The 26,537-nt window shown below is 39.3% G+C and overlaps 1 protein-coding gene across 5 annotated transcripts in view; it reads right to left on the reverse strand.

Annotated features, from left to right (window-relative positions):
• Positions 1-26,537, reverse strand: part of dpyd (dihydropyrimidine dehydrogenase) — a 668,284-nt gene that overhangs the window by 411,544 nt on the left and 230,203 nt on the right. For all 5 annotated transcript variants that reach the window (XM_062977979.1, XM_008109224.3, XM_003220086.4 and 2 more), the window contains 3 exons: positions 25,878-26,068; positions 23,377-23,458; positions 20,513-20,600 (listed from right to left, as the gene is read on the reverse strand). In XM_062977979.1, coding sequence (XP_062834049.1) covers positions 20,513-20,600; positions 23,377-23,458; positions 25,878-26,068 — 361 coding nt within the window. The remainder of the gene's footprint in view (positions 1-20,512; positions 20,601-23,376; positions 23,459-25,877; positions 26,069-26,537) is intronic.

A 26,537-nucleotide genomic window follows, 5' to 3' on the forward strand; every position in this document is an offset into this window, starting at 1 on the left:
TGCTCAATAGAAGTAAATCATCACAAGAGTAAAAGTTAATGCATGCTAGCTAAAGGGTTTAATAGAACTAGCTAATCTATATATATAAAAGAGTGATGGCATCACGGCAATTCACAAAACAACAAAAGTACAGGCCCCCCAACCTCAAAATTTGACAACACAACCCATCATCCACGCCTCAAGGTTGATACAACAAAAAGAAAAGAAAAATAAAGTCCTAATTAGAGGGAGAGCAATAATTTTTTTATCCAATTGCTGCCAGTTTAGAGGGCTAATCTCTGCCCACTTGGTTGCCTAGCAACCAAGGGATAGCCAGGTTTCAGTTAGGGGACAGGCAGATTTAGGCCTCACTTAGGCTTCTTCCACAAAAAATTCACTCAGGGAGGAAACAGCCAGGCTTTAAAGCTGCAAGGCCATTACATCCTAATCATTTTTCCTAATTGCAGCATTCATACTTGCCTCCAACAAACAAAAAAAACCAATCAGAAATATTGTATATTCACAACCTTTAGGAAATAATATCCCCTGATGGCGCAGCGTGTTAAAGCGCTGAGCTGCTGAACTTCTGGACTGAAAGGCCACAGGTTTGAATTGGGGGAGCGGAGAGAGCCCCCACTGTTAGCTCCAGCTTCTGCCAACCCAGAAGTTCGAAAACATGCCAATGTGAGTGCATCAATAGGTACTGCTCCGGCGGGAAGGTAACGCCGCTCCATGTAGTCATCCCACATGACCTTGGAGGAGTCTACGGACAACGCCGGCTCTTCGGCTTAGAAATGGAGATGAGCACCAACCTCCAGAGTCAGACACGACTGGACTTAATGTCTGGGGAAAACCTTGACCCTTGACCTTAACTACCACCAATTCCTCAATACTTTATTTCCCAGACCACCAGACTTCGCCACAGCAACGCGTGGCCGGGCACAGCTAGTAGGACAAAAGATCATAAGGTTGCGAGTGGGGCTTTGTCTAAGGCTGGATCTACATAACCATATAATGCAGTTCAATGCAATGCAAACTATATTATATGGAAGTGTAGATACAGCCTGTCAATAAATACCACATCCAACTCTAGACCTGAAATTGCTGCATCAGCTCATTGCATCATCCGGACTCAGCCTGCCCCATGTACAAAAAATTGCCCATATAGTGCACCACACCTGCCTGGCCAGACCGTTTCTTTACTGCCCATTTCAGAAAAGCATTAAACTGCTCAAAGACATTACAGGACACTGAGAACTCTATGGGCAATGCCCTATCCCCATAAAATAAACCTTCAAAACAGAACCCAAAAAAGCTGAAAGTCGTGAGAGTGAACCGGGGACCGGCCAAAATGCTGGGTTAATATCACATTTTCCTAATTGGGCCAGCCCAACTATTCCTGCCTACTTCAAAGGGGGAATTCAATTGCCCACTCACATCTTATGGGCTTGCCTTTGGTTGCGGGTGGGCTTTGTCTAAAACTGGATCTACATAACCATATAATGCAGTTCAATGCAGTGCAAACTGCATTATATGGAAGAGTAGATCCAGCCTGTCAATAAATATCAAATCCATATTAGTAAAAGATTACACACGATTAACAATAGATCTTGTAAAAGAAAGAAGTAGCTGGAATTTAGTTTTCTTATACATTTTGCATTTTTAATAGCATTCAGATTCCAACATCAAAGTTTATAGTACGGTGAATTAGAGACGTCCAAAGCTGGTAGCTTCAAATGGGGAAAAAACCACTTTATTTGAACTCTCTTTGGCCAGGTAAGGAGGGTGGGCAAGGGGTGAACTGGTCTATCTGTCTTTAGTGTGGAAGAGGAGATAGGATATTGGCATGACCCTGATGAGAGTGGATTTTCCCATTATTAGGTTAGAATGAGAGACTGAACAAATTTAGCCATAGGATTTCAACAGACAACATTAACACATGGTAAACGAACATTTGGCACCAGGGCTGGCCCAACATGGAGGCCACGTGAAGCTGCCGCCTCGGGCACAGGCCCGGGGGGGCGCCGTCAGGCACCCTGGCCCCGCCTCCCACGCTGCGTGAGAGGCGGGGTCAGGGTGAGCTGCACGGGAGGCTCCCGCGCAGCTCAGCCTCGCCGGCCTGGCCTTTTCCAGGGGGCCAGACTGCAGCAAAGGTCCTTGCAGGCCGCGATCGCAGCCTGCAAGGACCTTTGCTGCAGTCTGGCCCCCTGGAAAAGGCCAGAGCACGCTGGAAGGGAGGCAAGGCCCTGTCTGGGCGGAGCCTCACCTCCCGGCCTGAGCGCCCTGGCCCCGCCTCTCACGTTGCGTGAGAGGCGGGGCCAGGATGAGCTGCGAGGGAGGCGCGGCCAGGGTTGGCCCCGCCTTCCTCGCAGCTCAGCCTCGCCGGCCTGGCCTTTTCCAGGGGGCCAGACTGCAGCAAAGGCCCTTGCAGGCCGCGATCGCGGCCTGCAAGGACCTTTGCTGCAGTCTGGCCCCCTGGAAAAGGCCAGAGCGCGCTGGAAGGGAGGCAAGGCCCCGTCTGGGCGGAGCCTTGCCTCCCGGCCTGAGCGCCCTGGCCCTGCCTCTCATGCAGCGTGAGAGGCGGGGCCAGGATGAGCTGTGTGGGGGGCGGGGCCAGGGTTGGCCCCGCCTCCCGCGCAGCTCTGCTTGCCAGTCTGGCCTTTTCCAGGGGGCCAGACTGCAGCAAAGGTCCTTGCAGGCCGCGATCGTGGCCTGCAAGGACCTTTGCTGCAGTCTGGCCCCCTGGAAAAGGCCAGACTGGCAAGCTGAGCTGCGCGGGAGGCGGGGCCAACCCTGGTCCCGCCCCCCACGCCCTGGCCCCGCCTCTCACGCTGCGTGAGAGGCCGGTCCAGGGCGCGGGAGGCGGGGCCCGCCGACGGGGCGCAGGAGGCGGGGGGGCGCAATTTCCCCTCCCCGCTTTATATAAAAAAATATGTCCGGCCGGCCCTGTTTGGCACCTTTCAAAAACAGTTCAAAAACAGGGGAGGATAACAGATGAAAAGGTAAGGATGCCCCATAACCTTTTATGCCAGGCTTGGGCAATGAAAGAGAATGTCCTGCTTAATGTGTGTGAGCTTTGTAATATGCATTAAGTGCTAAAGGAATAATGGTGCACAGAAGACAGCAACACTTAATTATTAAAAGAAGGAGGAAATTAAGTAGGGTAGGGGGAGTTTCACTACACAAGGACATTTTTGTACACTGAAAGGCCAGGATGGTAATGTAATAGTCCTGAATGAAGTTTGAGCAGCAAATAAATATCTATTCTTCTTGTTTTCACTCTTGGCTCCATATATTTGCTCTCTCCTTGCTTCAGATTAGGCTTAACTGCATAGGAGTGTCTGCAATGTACTTCATAGATAAGGATGCCTCTTGATGTAAACAATGGGAACAAACTTATATACAAGTTGTAAACAACCATTTATTACTACCACAGACCACAAAATATGTGTTGTTATTAAGGAGCTACTAATGTACATTAAAGGCCAGAATGAAATAAGAATTGTGACCAGAGAGGTCCAAATATGTTTTTACTACACTAGAAGAAATAAAATCAACTGGTTATTATATAATTTACACCAAAAATAAGCCTCTTTTGACTTTGGCAACATTATAAACAGCAGCATTAAAGACTAATCAACCACATCTTTTTGACCATTAAATTGTAATCACTGAACTCTTTCCATTAAACTCTAATCAGTGAAGGCCATTAATTAGAAAGATCTTTGAACAAGTACAGGGTCGAGCTATTGAAACTTGTTTATAATTTTCTATAATGGCCTATGCTACAGTTCCTCCATCTCTGGCATAGACACATTGCCTAAAATCAATTTAAATTACAGAAAGGATGACTACGTCAGGCAATACCTAGGAAATTTGAATGCTAAGTGTTCAGTTGTTATGTATCAATTCAATTCACTATATGATTGTGTTGTGTGGAAATTAACAGACAATAGGCATTGCATTGCTTTTAACAGAAGACCCCATCAAGGACAACAGACTTTGAATTTTTTGTTCTTTTGTAATGTAGGCTTGCAGTTCATTCTTATCCAGATTTGCTATTTGGTTGCCTAGCCTGCTTACTCTTCACATTAGATTTTCAATTAGGAGCCTCCCCCTCCCCAATTTCCTATGACCTGTGGGGATATCACACATACACTAACAGACTCCAGCAAGCATGCAAACATTGCTGTAAAACACTCTAGAAATTATGGCACACACCACAGAAGGCAACTCAGGCAAGGCTTACAAGATCTTTCCTGTTCAAGTATTGGGCCAGAAAGCCAACTGTTCCAAATTACAGTATGAATTTATGGTATCTTAATGTAAATCAATGTCATGCACACAAAGAACTATTTATGATGGTTCTGTCAAATGTGGTAAAACAAAACTCATAAAATGCAAGGCCTATCACCACCTGGGTATGTGAAGGTTTATGTGCATGTTATGCTTGCTTCTGCACTATTCTCCAGATAATTTATATTGGTACAATGTGCACTCAAAAAGAAATGCTTAATTAAGTGACTTAACATCGTGGTCATGAAAACATTATGTGGAGAAATGTTGACTTGATATCAATGAACTATCATTTATGTAACCTATTTAGAACCACTATTTAGAACCATTTATGTAACCTATTTAGAACTATCCACTCTTCTTTGTGTATTTTCTTCTCCACAAAGAAATATATTGCCTTAAAAAGAAAGAAAAGAGGGCAATGTTGTTTCCTTTACTAGATCAAAAGCTATATGCAAAATGTTGGCACATCACAAGTTTATCACAGCCCTTTTCTTCAAGAGTATGACAGTAGAAACATTCTTCTAGAAACAAGTGACACCGTAGCTTTAAAGTAAGACCTCAATATGAGATCTTTCCTGCCTTTTTACCCATCCACTTTGCCATATAATCCAGTTTCTTAACCCAGATTATCTGCTTTGAACTGGATTATATGTCAGTGTGTTGCTGTTTTTTGAATGATTTTTATTGTCAAGTATGTAAGAGGTGTGGGTTAGATTGAGGTAGAGTGGGGTAGGGCGGTGGAGGGATTAGGTAGAGAGGGGGAGAAGGTTAAAAGTTGTTCAGGGGTTGAGGTTGTTTTTTTCTTTTGACTTCCAATTTATCTATCTGAGTAAAAAGTCTGTTGTGTGATTTATCTTGTTGTCTACTCCGTCTTCCTGCTTACCAACTAGTTTTTGCTGATTTCAGATAATTTTGTAATAAAGTCCAATCTGTTGCTTTCTTTGGCTTGCTTTGATAAATCATTAGATGATATGTTAGTTTATCGATATTGATTATGTCCAATATTTTCAATATCCATTATTCTCTAGTTGGCATGTCTTTGGATTTCCACATCTTCACATAAATAATTCTAGCTGCCATGGTCAAATAAGTAAATAAGATTTATTAATTTTTATTAAATTTCATGTCCGACAGCCCTAATAAGTAATATTCTGGTTTTATTTGATATTTCATTTTCATTATTTCCTGAATTGATTCATGAATGTTTTTTCAGTATGTTTTCATAGTTTTACATCCTCACCACATATGAAAGTAAGTGCCAGTTTGTTCTTCACATTTCCAGCAAAGCTGCTGAATATTTTTGTAGCACTTGGCTAGTTTCTGTAGTGTCATGTCACTGGTAGAATATTTTGAGCCAGTTTTCTTTAAGGTCGCATGAGTATATGTTGTTGTTTATTTGTTCAGTCGCTTCCGACTCTTAGTGACATCATGGACCAGTCCACGTCAAAGCTCTCTGTCAACCGTCACCACCCCCAGCTCCTTCAAGGTCAAGCCAGTCACTTCAAGGATACCGTCCATCCATCTTGCCCTTGGTTGGCCCCTCTTCCTTTTCCCTTCCATTTTCCCCAGTATCATTATCTTCTCCAAGCTTTTCTGTCTTCTCATTATGTGGCCAAAGTACTTCAGCTTTGCCTCTAATATCTTTCCCTCCAGTGAGCAGTCGGGCATTATTTCCTGGAGTATGGACTGGTTTGATCTTCTTGTGACCAAGGCATTCTCAGAATTTTCCTCCAACACCATGGTTCAAAAGCATCTATCTTCCTTCCCTCAGCCTTCCTTATGGTCCAGCTCTCACATCCATAGGTTACTATGGGGAATACAATTGCTTTAACTATGCGGACCTTTGTTATCAGTGTGATGTCTCTACTCTTCACTATTTTATCGAGATTAGCCATTGTTACTTATTGTTGCACTTTGCCTGGGTTCTATGAATTAGTCTCCAGTGTTAATATTGTATGTTTTATGTTGATTTTAACGATTGTTTTTACTGTAATTGATGTTTTTATTGCATAACTGTTTTATTGCTGTGTTTTGATATTTGATTGTTTTATCGGGCAAGGCCCCATGTAAGCCGCCCCGAGTCCCTTTGGGGAGATGGGGCGGGGTATAAAAATAAAGTTATTATTATTATTGCTCTCCTCCAAAGAAATATGAATTTTCTCTCATAAGAGGTTGTGTTCCATGCGGTCATAAATACGGTGAGCCTGTAGTGTCCTTTTACCCGTGAGAAATTGTGGGAATTCTTACGAAAGAGAATTCACACTATCTGTAAAGAACTTGACAGGGAGAAAATGTCCTAAAACACACAGAGATTGGAAACTGTCTGGAACACAACCTCTTTCGAGAGAGAATTCACACCATCCACAAAGAACTTGCAAACACAGACAAGGAGCTGTTGCACCTCCATATCAACATCAGCCAAAAGATGAATAAGCCAGACTGTGAAGCTGAAAGGCTATCCAATGCTAATCAAGATGGCCAATTGAAACATTCACACCTGCCTCAAACAGACAAACGTTCTGTCTTCCACCCTGGACCTTCCACAGATATATAAACCCTACTTGCCTAGTTTCCAATAGACCTCACAACCTCTTAGGATGTCTGCCATAGATGTGGGCAAAACGTTGGAAGAGAATGCTTCTGGAACATGGCCATACAGCCCAGAAAACTCACACCAACCCTTTCTGAACATTCTTAGTGAACACTTGAAGGCTTCTTCCAAAATGCATCTAGGAATTATTTTCACCAACGTCTCCTTTTCTTATGATTTCCATTTTGTTTATTAACATTGCTGGGAGAGCTGGGGAGAAAGGCTTATATTCTCTCCCCCTTATCTCTGTTGTTTTTCCATTCATGGATGCTCAGTAAGGGCTTCTGGAGGCAGCTATTGTTTACTTTGCCTGTTTTAGACAGGCACATATAACTACAGTAAAATCACTTTAAAAGTCCAATTTTTCTCACTTCAAGCATTTATTCCATTGTTTTATTGCAGATATGCCTTTGAAACCCAACCCTGTTTCCCTTGCCCTCCTTCATAGTCTTTCCAATACCAATGCTGGGGGGGGAGGGGGGCTCCTAGCTCAAAAAGGACAAGGAGAAAAAAGGGAGCAGCAAGGGTGAAAAGAGCTTATTTGTCAGAGATTTTGTTCACTGAGCTATACTGCTACCGCCAATGATATTTGGCAAATGAAGCCACTAGATAGAGGCAATTTTTGTCAATCAAGAATGATATGCTGGAGTCAATTGCATCATATTGTGGTATTTCAGAGTCAATCAGAAAAAGAGAAGACAAAATCATCAAAATTAAAAAGATGGTCAATTTTGTAGCATTACCAAAGTATCACTGGAACATGCTCATAACATTTTTTAAGAAAAGCTGCAAATAATTTGGCATAGCCCTAGGGAAAAATATACAAAAAAGCAAAAAAGTGACAATTGACCAAACTAAGGCAGGGTTAAGAAGCTGTACTACATATCAAAACTATTAGTCCCTGTTGGTTTATATCATGTCTAGGAGGAGTTTGGCTCTTTAATATAACAGGATTATTATCTGGGACTGAGGGACATGGGCTATGCTTCAGCAAACAGGCTCCTTTAGAGGGTTCCTAAACAACTCACTGACACATACTGAAAAAAATCCTGCCTCATCCATTTGAGATGTCTCTAACATGTCAAAGTAGCTGCACCCCTTTACTGAATGGGCATCGAGAGGAACTTGGAAGTTGGAATGATTATATTTATAAGACACAAATTTATATGGGAAGACTGCTTGGAACTTTATTCATTAGCATGAAAAAGACCTGCCATTTTCCCCACTGGTAATTGACACCAAACGTCAAGTAAGATTTTGGTGCATTTTCCCTCTTTTAAAAAAAATATAGTTTCAAGAATCCAACAAGCCTAGCTCTCTAACTTGCCTCAGGGGGAGGTAAAATGAAGGGGAAATGAACAGGTATTTCTGGATCCGTTGTTTAAATTTTGTATTATGTCACGGCTGATATGGAATAAGGTGGCACAGAATTTTGCAAAAGTGTCAGGTGGATACATTCAACCTGTACAGGGTCAAAGTCAGACAGGAGGGAATGGAAACCAATTGCATCACATCATTTTGTATTTATATTTATCAAGACATTCTGAAGCAATGGGTGTCACAGACCTTAGAAAGACTATTTTGGGGGCTATAACTCTAAGAAATTGGCCAACCTGCATCATTCTGAAAGTTAGAATTTGGAATACTATTCTGATTAAGACTGGACATCTTGACATAGAGAAACATTACCTTGAAGATTCTTCAGCTTCTCTGTTATAAGACTCTGTTATAAGGCAGCTGTCCAAATTCATTCATATTTCTTTCTTCTTTGTAATTTGCAGAATATATTGTTTATGTAGTACTCCTATCTCTGTACAAAACTAGTATCTTCTTTCATTGTGAAGCTAAGTACATATATGGAAAGCACAACAGAGCAGACTGATGAATCACAATGACACCAGTGCTATTATTTTATTAGGCTAAGGCTTAATAAAATAGCAGCATTGTTGTCATTGTGATTGCTATGTGTGTGCAATCACCAGTTGGTTTCATGGCTCTGTGGAGACTCAAACCAGAAAGTCAGAATGGAATAGTAGTTAGAGTGCTGGAGTGCAATTTGGTGGGGGGGAAATCCCAATCCCACGCTATCTTTTGTTGAGAAATCAGTGCATTTTGTGCACTAAATCACCTGACCATACATGTCCTTATTTTCATCGGTGAAATGTAGGAAGGTATGTTATGTTTCACTTCTATATCTAGAAAGAATACCAAGCATAGCTCAAATGATGCCAAGTCCAAAGGCATTCTTCATTCAATTGGAGGATTGGTCTGGCAGAAAAATAAGACAAGATGGCTGTGGAAATTAAATACATGAGCATGTACATGCTTGCACACACTCCTCACTTCATAGGCTCTGAATGTGACATATGACCTATATCACTGCTTCTTAAAATATGAGTTTAGGCCCACATGGAGGCCCACAAGAAAAAAAATGGAGGTCATAAAATTTGTCAAAGGAAAATTCTTCTGAATACCAGCTAAAGACATGTATACAAATATGTTATGCAGTGTTTACAGAGGACTCTCCCCTTGATGGATTGTCATCTGTCATGGAGAGGGGCTTATGTGTTCCAGTAAACCTGTGGGCAATCGCTGGAGTCATGTGCTCCCATGGGGACCTCCCTGTGTGGCAGGGCCACAGGGGAGGAATTAGGCTAAGCACAATCTGAAGTCCAAAATGGTGGAGCAGGCGGATGATAACATGGTACATGTTGGAACAGCTGTGAAGGCAGAAGAAGGCTGCAACAGATGAGAAGCCACTGATTGTCAGGTTAACCATGCAACTGGATGTGCACCTCGTTCTGTGAAGACTGTGTGTTGGCTGGTTGTACACTGATTTCCACACATAAATCAAATTCACACACAGATGTCTTCAAAAAAGAAGTCAACAAAAGTCCCAGAAAATGGCAATGGGGGTAGGACTGTGAAATTTGGAAGCCCCTAGACACAGACTGGCACATGGACAGTGCATATGGATTCAGTTGTTCTACCACAAGGTCCAAGGCAGTTGAGTAGTTAAGCAGCTATATTCATAACTGAGCAGCCTTTTTAGGTTCACCCCATACAGGGAGGGGGCTAGAAAAGGTGCCCTAAACATAGTCTGCCTCTTTTATCCCTGACTTGACTGCCATGTCCGGAGAGGCCACCTTTCAGCCAAAAAAGAAAAATGAACTTTGGAATGTGTAATGTACGGACATTGTTGGATAACACAGAGAATGAACACCTTGAACACAGGACTGTTATTATTGCAAGGGAGTTGCAATATATCAGCTCTTCAAGAGACCCAGAGCAGGAGAGGGACAGATGAAGGAAGAAAGGGGATGCTATACCTTCTTCTGGAAGCGACTGCCTGAACAAGAATGAAGAATATACTGAGTTCACTATGCTATCAGAAACGACCTGGTGAATCATCTGTCTGAAGCACCCATTGGCATTAACAAATGACTCTCAGCCCTCCGAATTAATCTTGCCAACAAGTCTCAGGCAACTATCATAAGTGCCTATGCACCAACACTAGTTGCTGAGGAACACATCAAGGAAAAAAAATACTGTCAGTGGGACACCGTTCTATTGGAGATAGTTAAAGATAAAAATCACCCTCTTGGGGGATTTTAATGTAAGAGTTGGACGAGATTTCAACCTGTGCCCAGGGACTATAGGAAAAGATGGGGTTGGTCACGTTGTCCGAATGCCTTATCACAGTCTCACAGAACAGGTACAATACTTCAAACTCAAGAACAGAAAATGGAATACTGGTGGACAGGGAAAGAGATTTAAAGATGGGCTTAATGCTAACCTTAAAAACTGGCATAGACACCAAGAACTGGGAAGCCCTGTCCCTCAAGCATTCTAACTGGAGGTCAGTTGTTACCAACAGTGCTGCTGTGGAATTTGAAGAGGCACAAATGGAGGGTGAAAGAGAGAAATGTGTCAAGAGGAAGGAAAGTAAAGCCAACCCTTGTCGGGACCACCTTCCATCATGAAATTGATGTGTACTTCCTAAAAAGAAAAATCAACCTGCTTAGCAAGCCTTAAAAATGCTGGTTTATTATCAGTAAATGTTTGATTTTTATATCCCTTTTATACACCTATATACCTGGGGTCATGTAAAAATGTATCAGGTCGCAGCTAAAAAAAAGTTTGAGAAACCCTGACCTATATTATGTTCTCTTTTTGTGAAATATTATATCACAAATAGTTCTTTGTGGAACTTTGCCATTTTTATTTTTATATTTTCAGAAAATGCAATCCATCTTAGGCAAACATAGCAGAGAGCATTTTCTTTTAAAAAATACTTCAAATGATGTTCTCTTCCCACTCTCCATATGGGTGGTGAAAAATTCAGAAGGCAGAGTTACAAGCAGGATGGAGGAGAACTAGAATGTACTGCAAAAACAAGAAGGTAAAATTGGATGGAGAAACACAGATAAATATATCAACTTTCCCAAAATACTTGTGCTGGCCTTCGGTCAAAAATGTCCATATGCAGAAAGTATCCTCTAAATTTGGTTTATTAATGAGGAGCAAGAGGCACAGTTTCTGTCTGTATCACAAGCAAAATGAACATCTGTTCATTTTTTTGTCACATAGGTTTTCAATGCATGTGGGTGGGTGTGAACAGAGCCCTTGATATGTAATATTCTTCCCATCTGCACACCAGGTGGCACTGCATAGTTAATCAGAAGATAATAATTGGCACAAGGTGATTACTTACTTTTTAGGGATAACAGAATAAATCAACCCTGTGACTCCAAAAAAGTATACTAATGCTCCGACTTTTAATTTCTCTTTTGGTGCGCAATTTGGTGGAGATCAATGAGATTATCTGATAACACCATTGTTTCCAATGGTATGTTAATTAGCACGGAACAAGTGCAATTACTCTGTGGATCTTGAGATGAATGATTTGATTTGCTCTATCTAATAGTGTGCTTGCACCTTCAGATACAGAAAATTATATAGTATATAAAAGGTTTGTGGGGTCAGTAAAAGAGAATGATTTTGTACAACCATAAAATGTGTTGCTTAGGACAAAATGGGATTCAACAGCACACAAAATCTTCAGGCAGCTGAAAATGGGGTAACAGGTGTTACAGCAATGTCACAGCACAGAGGGAACTTGTAATACTCTTTATGAGCACAGAAAAACCATCAAAGCATATCATGATTTAAAGTCGCAAAAGGCTACAGGATAACTGTATTGTTCACCCCCTGCAAATGTAGTTATTCCTCTTTGGTGCATTTTCAAAGACTCATGTTCTGAAGAAACTAAGCAATGAAAATCTCACCCTTTCTCCAAGAGAGAAAAAAACTTTTGAAATTCAGAATATTCTCAGCATCCTTGCTCTTCCTGGTTCTAGCCACAGTCAAGTCCTGCTCTATCCCTTCCCCTCCAAGGGATCTTATAGTATTGAAGAAATATGGTTCTGATATAAGCTGAAAACTATGTACATAGAATGGCTCCTAACAATGTAATATGGCTCTCACAGAGACATATGACTATTCCAGAAGCAAAATGCTCTGGCTTACACTTTGCTTCCAAGTTTAATTCAAGGTGGTGTCGTTGACCTACAAAGACCTAAATGACTTGGGGCTAAGATATCTAAAGAAAATTGACTTCTCTCATGTGAGTCTGATAGAAACTAGAGATATCTAGAGGAGGCTCAGTTGTGTGTCCTAACACTTTGTGAAAAGTCAGTAGGTTTACAAAAGGGCTTTTCCTATAGCAGTGCCTTGAATGTGGAACTCCCTATGTAAGGATGTTGCCCCCATCTCTTGAACTTTTCAGCAGGATACCCATGACATTCAGTATTTGAAAGTGCTTTTTCAAATTGGATTGTAAGGTTGTTTTTAGATTGCTTTTAGAATTTTTAAAAATTATTTTAATGCACTTCAAAAAAATTTTTTTTAATCTTTTCAACATTTTCATTGGTTTTTATATGTGCATTTCCTGAAGAGTCATTTTGGGCTCAGAGGCAATACAGAAACACAATAAATAAATAAGCTAATAAATAAGAACATCTGTTACCTCATTGCATTCTTCAGATCTATATTGCATTCTTCCCACAATGATGGACTTTGATGAATTTGTATTGTGTGAGAGACTGTGATGTGGTAATTTGAACACTGGACTACAACTCTGGAGACCCGGCTTAAAAACCTTGCTTATTTATGGAAACCCACTGGGTAAGGCAGGACAAATCATACTCTTTGAACCACAGAGAAAGGCAAAGAAACAAATTTGCCAAGAGAACTCCAAGATCAATTTGCTTTAGGACTGCCAAAAGTCAGAAAGGAGTTGAAGGCACACAACAACAACAATTGGCATTGCTAATTCTCAGAAGTTGTTTTTTTACAGCACTATTAGCTAATGTGATACAAAGCAGGTGAGAAATTCTCTTCAACTACGCCTTATTTTTTAGATAAGGCAAAAAAGACCTTTTCAAAAAAATTCCAACAATTAGAAAACTGAAGTTCTACTACAGATGAAGTTACTTTCTCTTATGTTCTTTTTCAGTATCTTTTGCAAAGAGATAGTAATATGGAAAGAAAGGATTGTTGGAACTATTATAAGATGGCGCATGCTTTAAAACTTCAACAAGACTGATGCCCCATCAACAGTGCCATTATTGTGCAGATTGAACTGCATTATATGGTCATATAATCTAGCTCATTTCAGTTAAACTGCATTATATGAGTCTACACTGACTATATAATTCAGTTCAATCTGCATTATAATGGCAGTGTTGATGGAGCCTGAGGCTGGATCTACACTGCCCTATAATCTAGTTTGAAGTACATTATATGGTCAATTTAGGTTCATATGATTGACGTTGATCATCAAACTGGATTATAGGGCAGTGTAGATCCAACCCCAATCCACTAAAATGGTGGATGTACAGGGGTTTTTTTTTTACATTTCTTTTTATCCTTTATATAATGGCCCTACTCTTCACTCGATCCTGCAGAAAAGAATCCTGATTGAGAGCACTGATCCTCATTGAGTCATATTTCCTCCCCTCTTGCAGAGATATAGTCAGCAAAACTGAGGCAGAGGCACTCTTGCATATCCTACTACCAGGAGAGGTTAACCTGGTAGGTAGGTACACAGAAAAGAGTGCTTGTCTTGTGGCAACATCTGGGTCGGAACTCCCTCACAAGGGAAGTCAGGTTGACTCTATTGTAATTACTGCATTTACTCAAATCTAGTGCTCACCATTTTTAGCTATATTACTACCCAAAATGGGGGGAGGGGCACATTAGATTTGCATAATATGGTAATCTTAGTGCTGAGCCAAAGAGAAGGCAGAGAAGGTGCAAGACCTTGGAAAACTACAACCCCCATGACTCCAAGGCAATGAAAGTGGAATTATTCTACAGCATGTATGCACCCCAAGTATTTATTTTCCAAAGCTTTGGTGTTCTTAACACTTTTGTTTTTAAAGATGGAATTATAGGCAGACATCTACTGTAATACACACCTTTTTTGACTAAATGACAAAGAGTGCAATTATTGTCACTGCACATTACATTCGCCAGCAAATACTTTTTTTTTTTTGGTTTTAAAGTTTTGAAAAGAGGATGCCTCACAGAGAATGTTCCGCTTTTTAAAAGTACACAGCAATTGTATATTAAAACTACTAGTGGAGCTAGCATTCTGCCAGAGAAAAGGAGAGTATATGACGATAGATTGATTGATTGATGGATACATGGAAACATTTATGCATGTATGTATGTATGTATTTATTTGCCATATTAAGATCCTCCCTTTCTCAACCCCTGGGGGGACTCAAGGTGGCTTACAAACGGCACTACATGGTGCCTACAACATAAAACATAAAAAGGTTACATTAAGATTAAAATAAGCATACATAAAAACATATTTAAATACAACCCAATGTTAAGACACAGCATCCAAAAAACAAGGTCTAAGGCTGATCCAGAGTCAATTGCACAATTTCAAGTAAACTTATTGCTCAACTACTTCTCGAAGGCTTGCTCCCAAAGTCAGGTTTTAATTCTCTTTCTAAAAGCCAGGAGGAAGAGGGCTGATATCACTTGGGAGGGGGTTCCACAACTGAGGGGCCACCACTGAGAAGGTCCTATCTCTCGTCCCCACCAACCACACAGTGATCTGGACAGTGGTGTACAAATTGGGCGGTATGAGATTGTGATCTCCTTATATTACCAGCGATTTCTATGGAAGAGCAGGTATCAGTGGTAGTCAGCAATGCTTTTTAACCATCTTTGGATGGTTTGTTAGAAGGAAGTGAGCCAAAATTACCTCCAGCTAAGGTTGCTGTAATGCACATTATACTGTCCACCCTTAAAGGCAGTCCAAAAACATCAATTGGTAGAGAGAACACTGCACTAAGAATGCATCTGGTAGCAAATGTGCATATATTGTAGATAAGAAAAGCAGAACCCTTGATATTTGAATGAAACATCCTGCAAACCCTTGTCTTTGCTTATTCTGGTTGAACAACGTTATAGCTTAATACTTCAGTAAAATACTAAAGATGGAGCAAGTTTGCTGATCTAGAGACTAGGACATAGAACAATGGCTTTGTTTGCACTTGGCCTTTTTTCTTGAAAAGCCCATGTTCCAAACACAGGATTTCTAGTATCTGATTTGGTCTATAGGGACATGAGAGAAGCCTCCCACAAGATGGTAAACATCCAGATGTCCCCTGGCCAACACCCTTGCAGACAACCAATTCTTTCACAAACAGAAGCAATTTGCAGTTTCTCAAGTCACCCCTGACATGAAAAAAAGAAAAACTCTATATAACAAACTACAATTTCAGACCTCAAATAAATGAGATCCCTCAAAATAAGGGACACCTGGGAACCCCATAATGGATAAAGTTTCATACCTCCAAATAAGAGACATTTCTTAAAATAAGGAAAACCTGGCAACTTTAGTGGCTGAGCATTTCTTAGAGATGATTTCCTTTTGAATAAAACAATAATTTATTTCATTATTAATGTCTACAGTGTCATTTATTATGAAATATAAACTTGTGGAGGTTTCTTTTGCAGTCCTTCTGCTTCTGAAGTAGCAAAACAATCCAAACTCTATTATATAAGAAGCATAGACAGCTATAATTGATTGTTTTTGTGGTATGCAAGGATTGATGTTATTTTAAATGGGTTCTGCAGCATATGTCATCACTTCTATTTCTTAACAAATAAAGCCCATACCTTAATGATTCATTTCCAAAGTTTATGGCATTTTCTTTTAATAACTGAGCATTAAAATGACGTCAATTCTATAGGAGACACGTGGCTAGCAGCAAATGCCTACAAATATCATTTTGAAACTCAGCACCTGCCAGCTATGTATTTTAAGTTCTAATGTTTATATCCATTTTTTTCAAAAAGGAAATTAATCATCACAGAATCCTTTAGGCTAACACAGCTTTAAAAATCAGGTGTTTTCTTAAGCAGGTAAGACTGCTGCAAATGGTACACTCATCATGTAGTAGTTGTTCTACACAAAAGACTCCCATGTTCCATAAGCCACTGAATGGTCTGATAAAATGGTCAGAAGTCATGCATCTCAAATTCATGATGCTGTGATGAAGCCAGTTACTCCAATAATCCTATATAAACATGATGCCTATCTGGGATGGCATGAAAGCTACAGGTTACTTAATATAAGGGAGTGTGGTCAAGTCTCCTTCTCTAAAGATTTTCAAGCAGAGGCTGGATGGCCATCTGTTGGAGCTGCTTTGATGGCAGAGGGTTAGATTGGATGGCCTTTGTGATCTCTTCCAACTCTATAATTCTCTGATTTATTTGAATCTATTATAAACACAAGGGGTAGCATGTTGTAATGGTTTGAGTGTTGGACTAAAACTTAGGAGACCAGGGTTTGAATTCCTGAGCAGGCATGAAAACCCAGTCAGTAACCTTGAGCAAGTCACATGCTCTCAGTCTCAAAAAAAGACAAAAGGCTGTCCCCATCCCTGGACAAATTGTGCTCAGAAAACCCAATGGCCTTAAGAGTTGCCACAAGATGGAAACAACTTGAAGGCAAACAACAAATTATAGCTGTGGTTAGGTCTGTATCCATCAAATAAGTTTTTTTCCAGAAAAGAGGAAAGAAAGGAGATGTTGTGATTTATATTCAGTGCTGAAGATGTCAAATAACTTGACTAACCTTGATACAAAACACTATGACTAAGAACAAGGTATCATTTGCCATTTTGTTTCAAGCTGCAAAATATCTTGAAGTGGGCTTGGCATCTGGAAAGGCACAGAAAGAAGAGTCATCACCCATTTTTCCTCTCAGGATTCAGATACTTTTGCTTTTCACCATAGAGATTATTTTCCATGAACTCATGTTAAGAGTTTGGAAAAATTACCTTTGTTGATTTGGGCTAGTCCAATAAAAGTAACTTTTCCAAATTATATTTTGTCAGTCTTCATCGTGATGCTGCTGATAAGGATTAATACTTCCCAGAACCTGCCTACCAAAAACTTGTACACTTTGTATAGCGAATTGAAAAAGCCCGGCCAAAATCTTTATTCATGCCATTTTCAAGCAGACTAAGAAGGAGCCTTAAATATTTTTTAGCACTAAACAATCTCTCAGTGCACAATATAAAGCATGCAGTACAGTCAATTCACTGTTCTTGGCATAGTATTTTTTTTTTGTCTTAGCTCATTCACAACTCTGTGAATGCGATGGAACAACAACCGAGGCACTTCTGAATCCTAGCTGGGATCATGTGATGGTTTGATAAAAAAAGGTGCATGAGTGGGGCCATCTATAGTTCACAGGCAAGGCACACATAGGTTTCCACATTCAGTCCCTGGCATTTCCAGTTAAAAATGACCTACGGTAGCAGAACTAGGAAAGAAACTATTGTCTGAATCCCTGAGGAGGAGTTTTCAGGAAAAGGGGATAAGGCTAGGCCAGGTAGATCAAGAGCATGGCTGAGTGTACAGCAACTTCATGTGTTCCATTGCACACAAGATCAAGATAAGCAAGTAGGTCAGAAGAAATGAGTTCTTGATTTACTTTTTTCCCTTGGCTTGCCTCTTTCTTGCTCTCTGAACCTAACAAAATCCCAGCTGTACCTGTAAAGTAATTTCAATACAGAAAACAGCTGAAGTTTAACCTCACTCTGTGTTGCAGAGAAAAACCAAATGTCTTTATGTATTCCCACTTAACTTCTGGGATTGTTTCCCCAAAGCAAAGGGTGAGAAGAAGAATGAAGGGTACATGGTTTGTCAGATGGATTAAATCAAGAGGGATGGTAACCTGGCACACTGCCTCATGTACAATTATCAAGAAATATGACCCCGTGGAAATTCCTACGCATGGAAGGCCTTGAACAATGAAAGGATTTAGGATTATATAAATCACAATGGTCTGTAGTATAATCACATGAGAGAACGAACCTGCAAAGCTTATTATACAGAATACCCAGATGGAGAACAACAGTTGTTGCTGTACCAAGAATTACCACGCTTGTAATCAATAACAGGAAAAAAGAACAGTTGGGCAACTTGTTTCTTATTATGTTCACTTAGGCAACGTCTAGATCAATAAAGAGCATTAAGTCTCATACCACTCTCGGCTGTGCATACTCAATTTGCTTAGCGTATGTTGGGGAGGGATTTGGGTACACATTCTTAAGCAGATCAACACACATTTCACTTGAAAAGTGATTATGCCAGCTTTTCATTCACAACACAGTAAAGGATACAAGATAGGTTTTACTAGAATGACATCTATTTTGCATATCATTTGGCAGAAGGTTTTTCTAAAGTACTCTAAACATTATTTTTGAGAAAGGGAAGGCACAACCAGAGCGATGTATGTTTATTCTTTCTGTCAGTTAGATCATATTTATGCCAAAATGTCATCTGGATCATCTAGATGTCACTAGTGTGATCTGTCAACTAAAAATGATGTAATTTTGGGATATAAAAAAGACTTATCTGGATTCTATTCCCCATTTCCACCAGTGAGACCAAAGATACTCAGATCTTGCATGCTTTCTTCCCCACTTGTTGCTAAAGTACAGACCAAATCAGGAACTCCTATTTATTCCAACATTGACTCACTAACTAGGTAAAAAAATAATCATCAAAAACCTTGTTTAGATGTTGCATGAGGAATAGAGGACTCACAATGTCCAGAAAGTAAATCAGTAACACAGAACTTCCTATCAGATCAGTTACCCAGGACTCAGGGCGAAACACAGAACTTGTATACAGCAAACATTCAATGCTGATTATAACAACGACAAAACAGACAACAGATAGAGGTAAATGTAGGCTTTCCTATCTTTCAACATCTTTGGAGGCTGTGCTCCGTTCTGACCACCGGGGGTGCTTTTGCACCAACTCCCTGCCGAAAAGCTTTCTTTTGTTTGTAAACTTCCTCCTTTTTCTGATTGAAACGCCAAGCCTAAATACCCCCCGCTTTAATGCAGTTCCTATTCTTCTACTCACATTTGTTTTCAAACTGCTAGGTAGGCAGAAGCTGGGCTAAAGTTCAAAAGCTTACCCTGACCCGGGCTTCAAACTGTCAACCTTCCGGTTGGCAAGATTTATTGCAGCTTGGTGATTAACCTGCTATGCTAAAACATGGCCCATTATCACGTATTCCATCATAAAGAATTAATTGACCAAATCTACATAAGGACAAAAACACTTCTGTTATATGTTGCATGCTTCCTTTGTTTATACATGATTCACATACATGTCACAGCAGACATCATTTAAAAGAGTTGTTTCAATGTGTGAGTTAAGAGGAATGCTGCTTTAAGACAATGCTTACCACCATTAATTACAAGCACACATGTTAAAACATTTTTTAAAAGCAAGTGTTATTCAATTAATTGTAGACATATCAAAATAGTAGGCCAAGGTTTTAATCAATAAATCCAATTGATAATCTGAATAAATGTTTCAATTCTATGTGAACTGGAAGCTTGATGGGTATCTAGGCAAAGGTGTCCTTTTACGAAACAATGAGTGAACCTCAAAATAAGGACTGTTAAAAAAAATGATCTTTAAAAGTTACAATTAAAATGGCACACAAACAGGTAAATAACACTTCTTCTTTTCCACTATAATAAAAAAGTAAAATAAATACCTAAATACATTGCATAACTGGGCAAGCTTTTTTAAAAAATATATAATGTTGATCTTCCAATCTGCTGACATTAATTTAGTATAAATAAGTCCCCTAAGGAATTTTGTTGCTTAATGATCATATTGAGATCTTGACTAAATTAGTGACATCTATTAAACAAAGTGCTCCTTAGGAATGTGATAATTGTACTGGAACATATTGATTCAGGTTTTATTAACTCCGTTCCTAATGTAACACAGCAGTGATTGTCAAAGCCAACACTGTTCCACAGCCCCAGAGAAATATTTCATGTAGGTAATAGGTGTAATTATATACTGGTGAAAGTGGTCATTTCTACGTAAGGTCACATTAAAACTAGTCAGAGGATGGTAAAAACTCATACATTGTAACTATATCACTTTAGCATTAGAAGTGTTTAAAGGTCTCTTGCCAATACACAGAAACACGGCCCGTTTATTGCAGCATTAATCATATATATACAATATTTCCAGTAAAATGGAATTCAGAAAAGAATGATGAATTCTTACCAATTCCAATAAAGACTGCTTGGTAATCATCTTTCTTCAAGGCACTGAGTGTCAATCCTTCTACTGAAAGGCTCCTTCCACAAATTATCTGAAACGATAATATTTGAAATCTCATCATAACTGTATCAGTCAGTTTGAAACTCAAGTTATGCAGAAGCTTTCAACTGGTCATTCAATCAATCATTCAAGAACATAAAATCCCATTTAGGGCCAACAGACATTTTCAAGCATGATTTTCATCTTAGAACCAAATATAAGACAAAATAACAATGACGCATGCGCAAGAACTCCTAAAAGAACTTCAGTCTGTTTTTGAATAAAATACCCAAAGCAGGCTTACTCCTTGAAATAGGTGTGATTCCCCACACTTCGGACTAGAGCCCCTTCCACACAGCTGTATAAAATCCACATTGAACTGGGTTATATGTCAGTGCGGACTCAGGTAATCCAGTTCAAAGCAGATATTGTGGATTATCTGCCTTGATATTCTGGATTATATGGCTGTGTGGAAGGGCCCTTAGAGAATGAAGGTCCTTTGCCACCTAGCAACTAATCTGAATTTTATCTGGCTCCTATTATCACCACCTCAGCACCCAACTTGTGGTGATGAAATCCAGAAACACAGAGTAAATGTCAGCACTCTACATATACAAATATTGGAACTTCATGATATTTATACGGAAAAATGAGCAGGCTCTTTGGAAATTGTTTATTTATTATACGCAATCATATGAGAGGTGGATGAAATGTCTTGAGCCTGCATGTGATGCGATTGTTTGATAGTGATGGAACTTCCCAACTGTTCCATGTAGTCCCTCTCCACTTCAACACACTTTTTTCATTTGTGCTCCAGGTTGGCCAAGCTTTGGGGAGAAATTTAGGGTTGGGGGAAAATTTGGGAGTCGCACCAGTCTTTCATGGCTTTCCTTTCAGGCATTTCTTATATATAGTGGGCGGAAAGGTGGAAGTCTAACAGTGCGAGGTCAGGTGAATATGGTGGGTATGGTAATAATTTGAAGCAACAATAGTTGTTTTCTTGCATAGCACATTGTCCTGATGGAACATGACAGTTCAAACCACAATACAGTTCCCACTACTAGGAGTCAGCCTTTTTTCTGATGCCCCTCCCCATCAGAAAGCCACACCTTGATGGCTTCTTCACAGGGAGTCTCAAGAATCTTCATTCACCCCACATAGACATATAGACATATACAGTCCCTTCAGGAACTAACACAAACACATGTAGAGATGTCTTCAGTACTGAAGCAAATGAAAAATACTTGTTCACATGAAATTTAAAGATGGACATTGATGGTCCTGGAGATCATTTTTGGGTTGAGTATATGTGGAAAAATATTTTTCCTTTTAGAAGAAATGTGATAATTCATAATGATTGACAAAATAATATAACACACTTGCAACCCTCTTGAAATACACTACATTATTTGTTACAAAGTATACATAATTCACATCTATTGTATATGTATGTGTATATTATATAATATATATAGGAGCCCTCGGTGGCGCAATGGGTTAAAGCCTTGTGCAGGCAGGACTGCTGACCAAAAGGTCGGTGGTTCGAATGCAGGCAGCGGGGTGAGCTCCCATCTGTCAGCTCCACCTTCCCATGTGGGGACATGAGAGAAGCCTTCCACAGGATATTAAAACATCTGAGTGTCTCCTGGGCAACATCCTTGCAGACGACCAATTCTCTCACAGCAGAAGCGACTTGCAGTTTCTCAAGTCACTCCTGACATGAAAAAAAAAATCATATGTGGAATGATGGGTGTTTTGTTTTGTAATTCTACATATATAATGTGGTTGAGGATGGTATTGTATGATATACAATGATGATAAAGTTATACGAATGGATTTGAAGAGATTTGATAATTTTGGGCACTAATCATGAAATTTAGACCTAGTTTACAATAATATATGAAAAAGATCTGTTGACATAAAAAACTTCTAGGGCATTATCAAACCATATTGTCTTCTTCATCCCCAAGCACTGTGATTTCTCTAATTTAAGAGAGGGAAGAACTTTTGTGGTGGAAATGGAAGAAACTGAGTAGGGTTTTTTCTTCTGTGTTTATCGAAGGATCAAGAGAACACCAGCTAGACTAAGAGATATTAAGAGCAATGTGCCTTTCTTTAATCAAATTTAAAATCCTGTCATCCTAATTTTTGTTCAATAAGTTTATTATCCCAGGAGGAACTTGGTAGAAGTTAATATATGCCTATATGATTAGTAGACATCAATTTACAAAAGAAGAAATTGTAAAACAGACAAAGCTACTGCATTTTTCAAGAAAATTTAAAAATCATTCATACTTCTTTAATACAGGAAATTAAGGCACCACTTAGTTATCAACTTCCTATTCCCAGCATATCCAAAGTGGAAGTCTTCCATGTGGGATTGTTTTGTATAAAAAAGCTAAGACAAGATGTATATGAGTGTGTGTTGTGTGTGCGTGTGTGTGTGTGCAGATATATACACACACAACCCTAGTACTTATCTTGCATAAAATGAGAGAGAAACCAGTAACAATGGTATGTGATTAAAGACAAACCTTCCAATAGCTACACTGAACCCCTAAAGCCATTTAGGTATTTGTTTCTTACAGACAATTAATCACATGCAGGCAAGCCAGATGAGAACTATTGATTGCCCTTTTCCAAACTAGCGGCATTCAGACAGCAGACAGACAAATGCCCTGAGCAAGAGAAAGAATCTTCCTCCTTCAGCTTGGTGTAGCTTTTAATTGTTCTTTACTAATGTGCATGACATTTTGCTGTTAATCTTTGGCAGAGCTCCGACTTCTTTTTCTGTGAGGTATACCAAGGCACTTTATATTTTTCATTACCTTCACTCCGAGGTCTTTCATAAGCTTGGTTTCAAAATGCACTACATCATACGGGAGCCGGAACTGGGGGATTTCAGATGTACTAGAGAGAACAAATAAAAAGAAGCCATGAACATTCACCAGCTGCTTTTTTAAAAGAAGCGGGTATTCTAGAATAATAAACTTCTTTTAAAGGGCAAACTTAAGTTAAAATCCCCAAAAAGAAAATATGAAGTGTATCTTCACAACAGGGAAGCTCTTGCGTACACAAAAAAAAGGGGGACGGGGGAGAATATGGCAAACCTTTAAGAGTAACTGGTTTTTATTGTAGCATGAGCTTTCATGCTACTATATAACACATGTTTTTTTTTTCAAATGCAATGCTGAGTGAACTACTTCACTACCTTAGTGACTATTAGGCTAGGAATATTAAATAGTGTTCTTCAGCTTGTATTCCGAAGTAAAAGAAACATGATTGGGCTTCTTTAAATTTTGTGATGCTTCTTAGCTCAAAGGCTATACCAAAATTCATGTAAAGCATCTCAATTCATCACGAAATACATAGAAATGCATTTTTTGCGAGTAAATTTCAGAAACAAATGCTTAAAGCCAATTTTAAAAAGATGCAAAGAAAATAAATACATGATTAGGTAGCTAAACTTATAGTACTCTTTAATCCTGCATTGCCTGGTCAAATTAAATAATAGGGTCATAATTTTTACAAGCTATCTTCTATATGAATAATTTCATCAATGTTCTTTTGTTGCAAAAAAATTTAAAACACAATTTTAAAGATGATTCGCAAGTTAGGATTATTTTGCACCAAATGTGTTTTGAGCAGAAATCAGAATTTTCTGTACAGAAAACAGCTGTTTCTGCATGTAACATACTATTTCAATGTTAAAAAAATTAATTCCTGTGCACAAATACGATTTATTGTTTAGAAAATACTGTAAATAGGGATTTATTCTGTGTGAAATACAAACTTGATTGATTTGTCTAGAAAACAGAATTTTTCTCCACATGAATGAATAGCTCTAAAGTAGACATAATACCCAATGTTTAATTCTAAATTGTGAATGTTGGTGTGAATTTATAGGAAAAGGTAAAGGTTTCCCCTGACATTAAGTCTAGTTGTGTCCGACTCTAGGGGTTGGTGTTTATCTCCATTTCTAAGCCGAAGAGCCAGCATTGTCCATAGACACCTCCAAGGTCATGTGGCAGGCATGACCGCATGGAGCACCATTATCTTCCTGCCAGAATGGTACCTATTCATCTACTCACATGTTTTCAAACTGCTAGGTTGGTAGAAGCTGGGGCTAACAGCGGGCACTCACTCCGCTCCCCGGATTCGAACCTGCAACTTTTCAGTCCACAAGTTCAGCAGCTCAGCGCTTTAACATGCTGTGCCACCGAGGGCCCCATGTTTCATGTTTATATATGTGTAATGAAGATTCCTTCTTACCACTTTTTATTCTTTCTTTTTTTAGTTAGATATATCTTTGAATTGCTTAGCAAAGAGGTCTCAAATCTATATCCTCCAACATTTCCCAGATGAAAACCAAGACCCATGTAGGTTAACAACATTAGAGTGTGGTCAAGATGTCAACAATTATTAATAGGGATGAACACGCAGACCGGAAGCGGCTTCAGCAATTTGCTTTTGCCTAATTCTACTTGGAAGGCCAAGGTTCTGCCTCTTTTTTCTCTCCATCTACCAAGAAAATTGAGCACAAGCCACTTTCACACTTTGAACTCAGTTTTCAGCAAAGAGGGTGGAAGAGTAAGAAACTGGGGCTTCCTAAGCAGCTGAAAAGGGGATGTCAGAAAATTAATCACGACTATCACTGTCAAACTAGGACAGATGCCCCATCACCTAACTCCAAGCATATGATAGAGGAAATGTTTTATAGTAGCTGGTTACCTTGAGCAGGTGGCACAGAAATCATTCAGCACAGAGGTAAGAACTGCATATGCCAACTGTACAACTGCCAAACATTTTGTGCCTCTTCCTCATAATTTATTTTTGAGTTTTATAGTTGGATCCTTTTATATTTATACTTTTATTTAACTTAATGTTTTGAACTTTGTAAAATGACTCAAAATCTAGTTTGAAAACACATAAAACAAAGCGAGCATCAAGCAATAATTCAATTAATGTAAAATAAGCATCCTATTTTCAGTTTTACAACAAAATTAAAAGATGTGCTTGTACTTTTACTGGGTTGAGAAAAAGGTGCAAAGGACATCATACTAGCTTTTGAAGATGGCAAAAAGATCATGTAATGGAAAGAAAGTGATGGAATTAAGGTCATGGGTATGAGTGATGCTTAAGGTCTCCTTGAAGGATGATCAGTGTAGACAGAGGGTTTAAAACCTTAGCAGTGAAAGACTAAACACGGATTACTATTATTTTTAACATGTTTCTGAATTGATCCAATTATGAACTGAATCTCAATGTATCTTATATGACTACAAGTTTAGGAACTTGAAGAGGATTACTTTAAACACTAGCTACTTACCTTAAACCACCAACATAATTTTCTTTTTCAAAAATGGTGATATCTGAGTAGCCTAGCCGAGCCAAAAAAGTGGCACAGCTAATACTTGCAGGTCCTGCTCCAAAAAGAGCTATTTTGGCATGGTAGGCTTCTGGTATCTCTTCTGGCAAAGAAGGATTTCTAATCTGTGGTATATTCATTGCTCTGAATACCTGAAAAAGAATATATGTGAGTAGGCAGTGAGAGAATAACAACAACAACAACAACAACAACAACAACATTTCTAAAATGCCCTCTCTCCCCAAAGGGACTCAGGGCGGCTTCAATAAACAAAAAATGGCATAATAATAATAATAATAATAATAATAATAATAATAATAATAATAATAATTTTATTCTTATATCCCGCCCCATCTCCCCGGAGGGACTCGGGGTGGCTTACATGGGGCATGCCCAAACATTCAATGCCGCGTACAGCATAAAGTGGAAACAATAAAACATACAATGAAAAATGAAATTAAACAGCCTTGGTTAAAAACATATAACATACAAATTAGTCAGCCTAGCATCATAAATAATACAATTCAACAATTTCTTAAAGGAGAGGAGTGAGGGGGTTCTTCTAATTTCTTTAGGAAGGGGCTACCACGGAGAAGGCCCCCTCTTTCATTCCCACCAGCT

This window comes from Anolis carolinensis, chromosome 4, assembly GCF_035594765.1.
Source record: "Anolis carolinensis isolate JA03-04 chromosome 4, rAnoCar3.1.pri, whole genome shotgun sequence".
NCBI classification, from domain to species: Eukaryota; Metazoa; Chordata; class Lepidosauria; order Squamata; family Dactyloidae; genus Anolis; species Anolis carolinensis.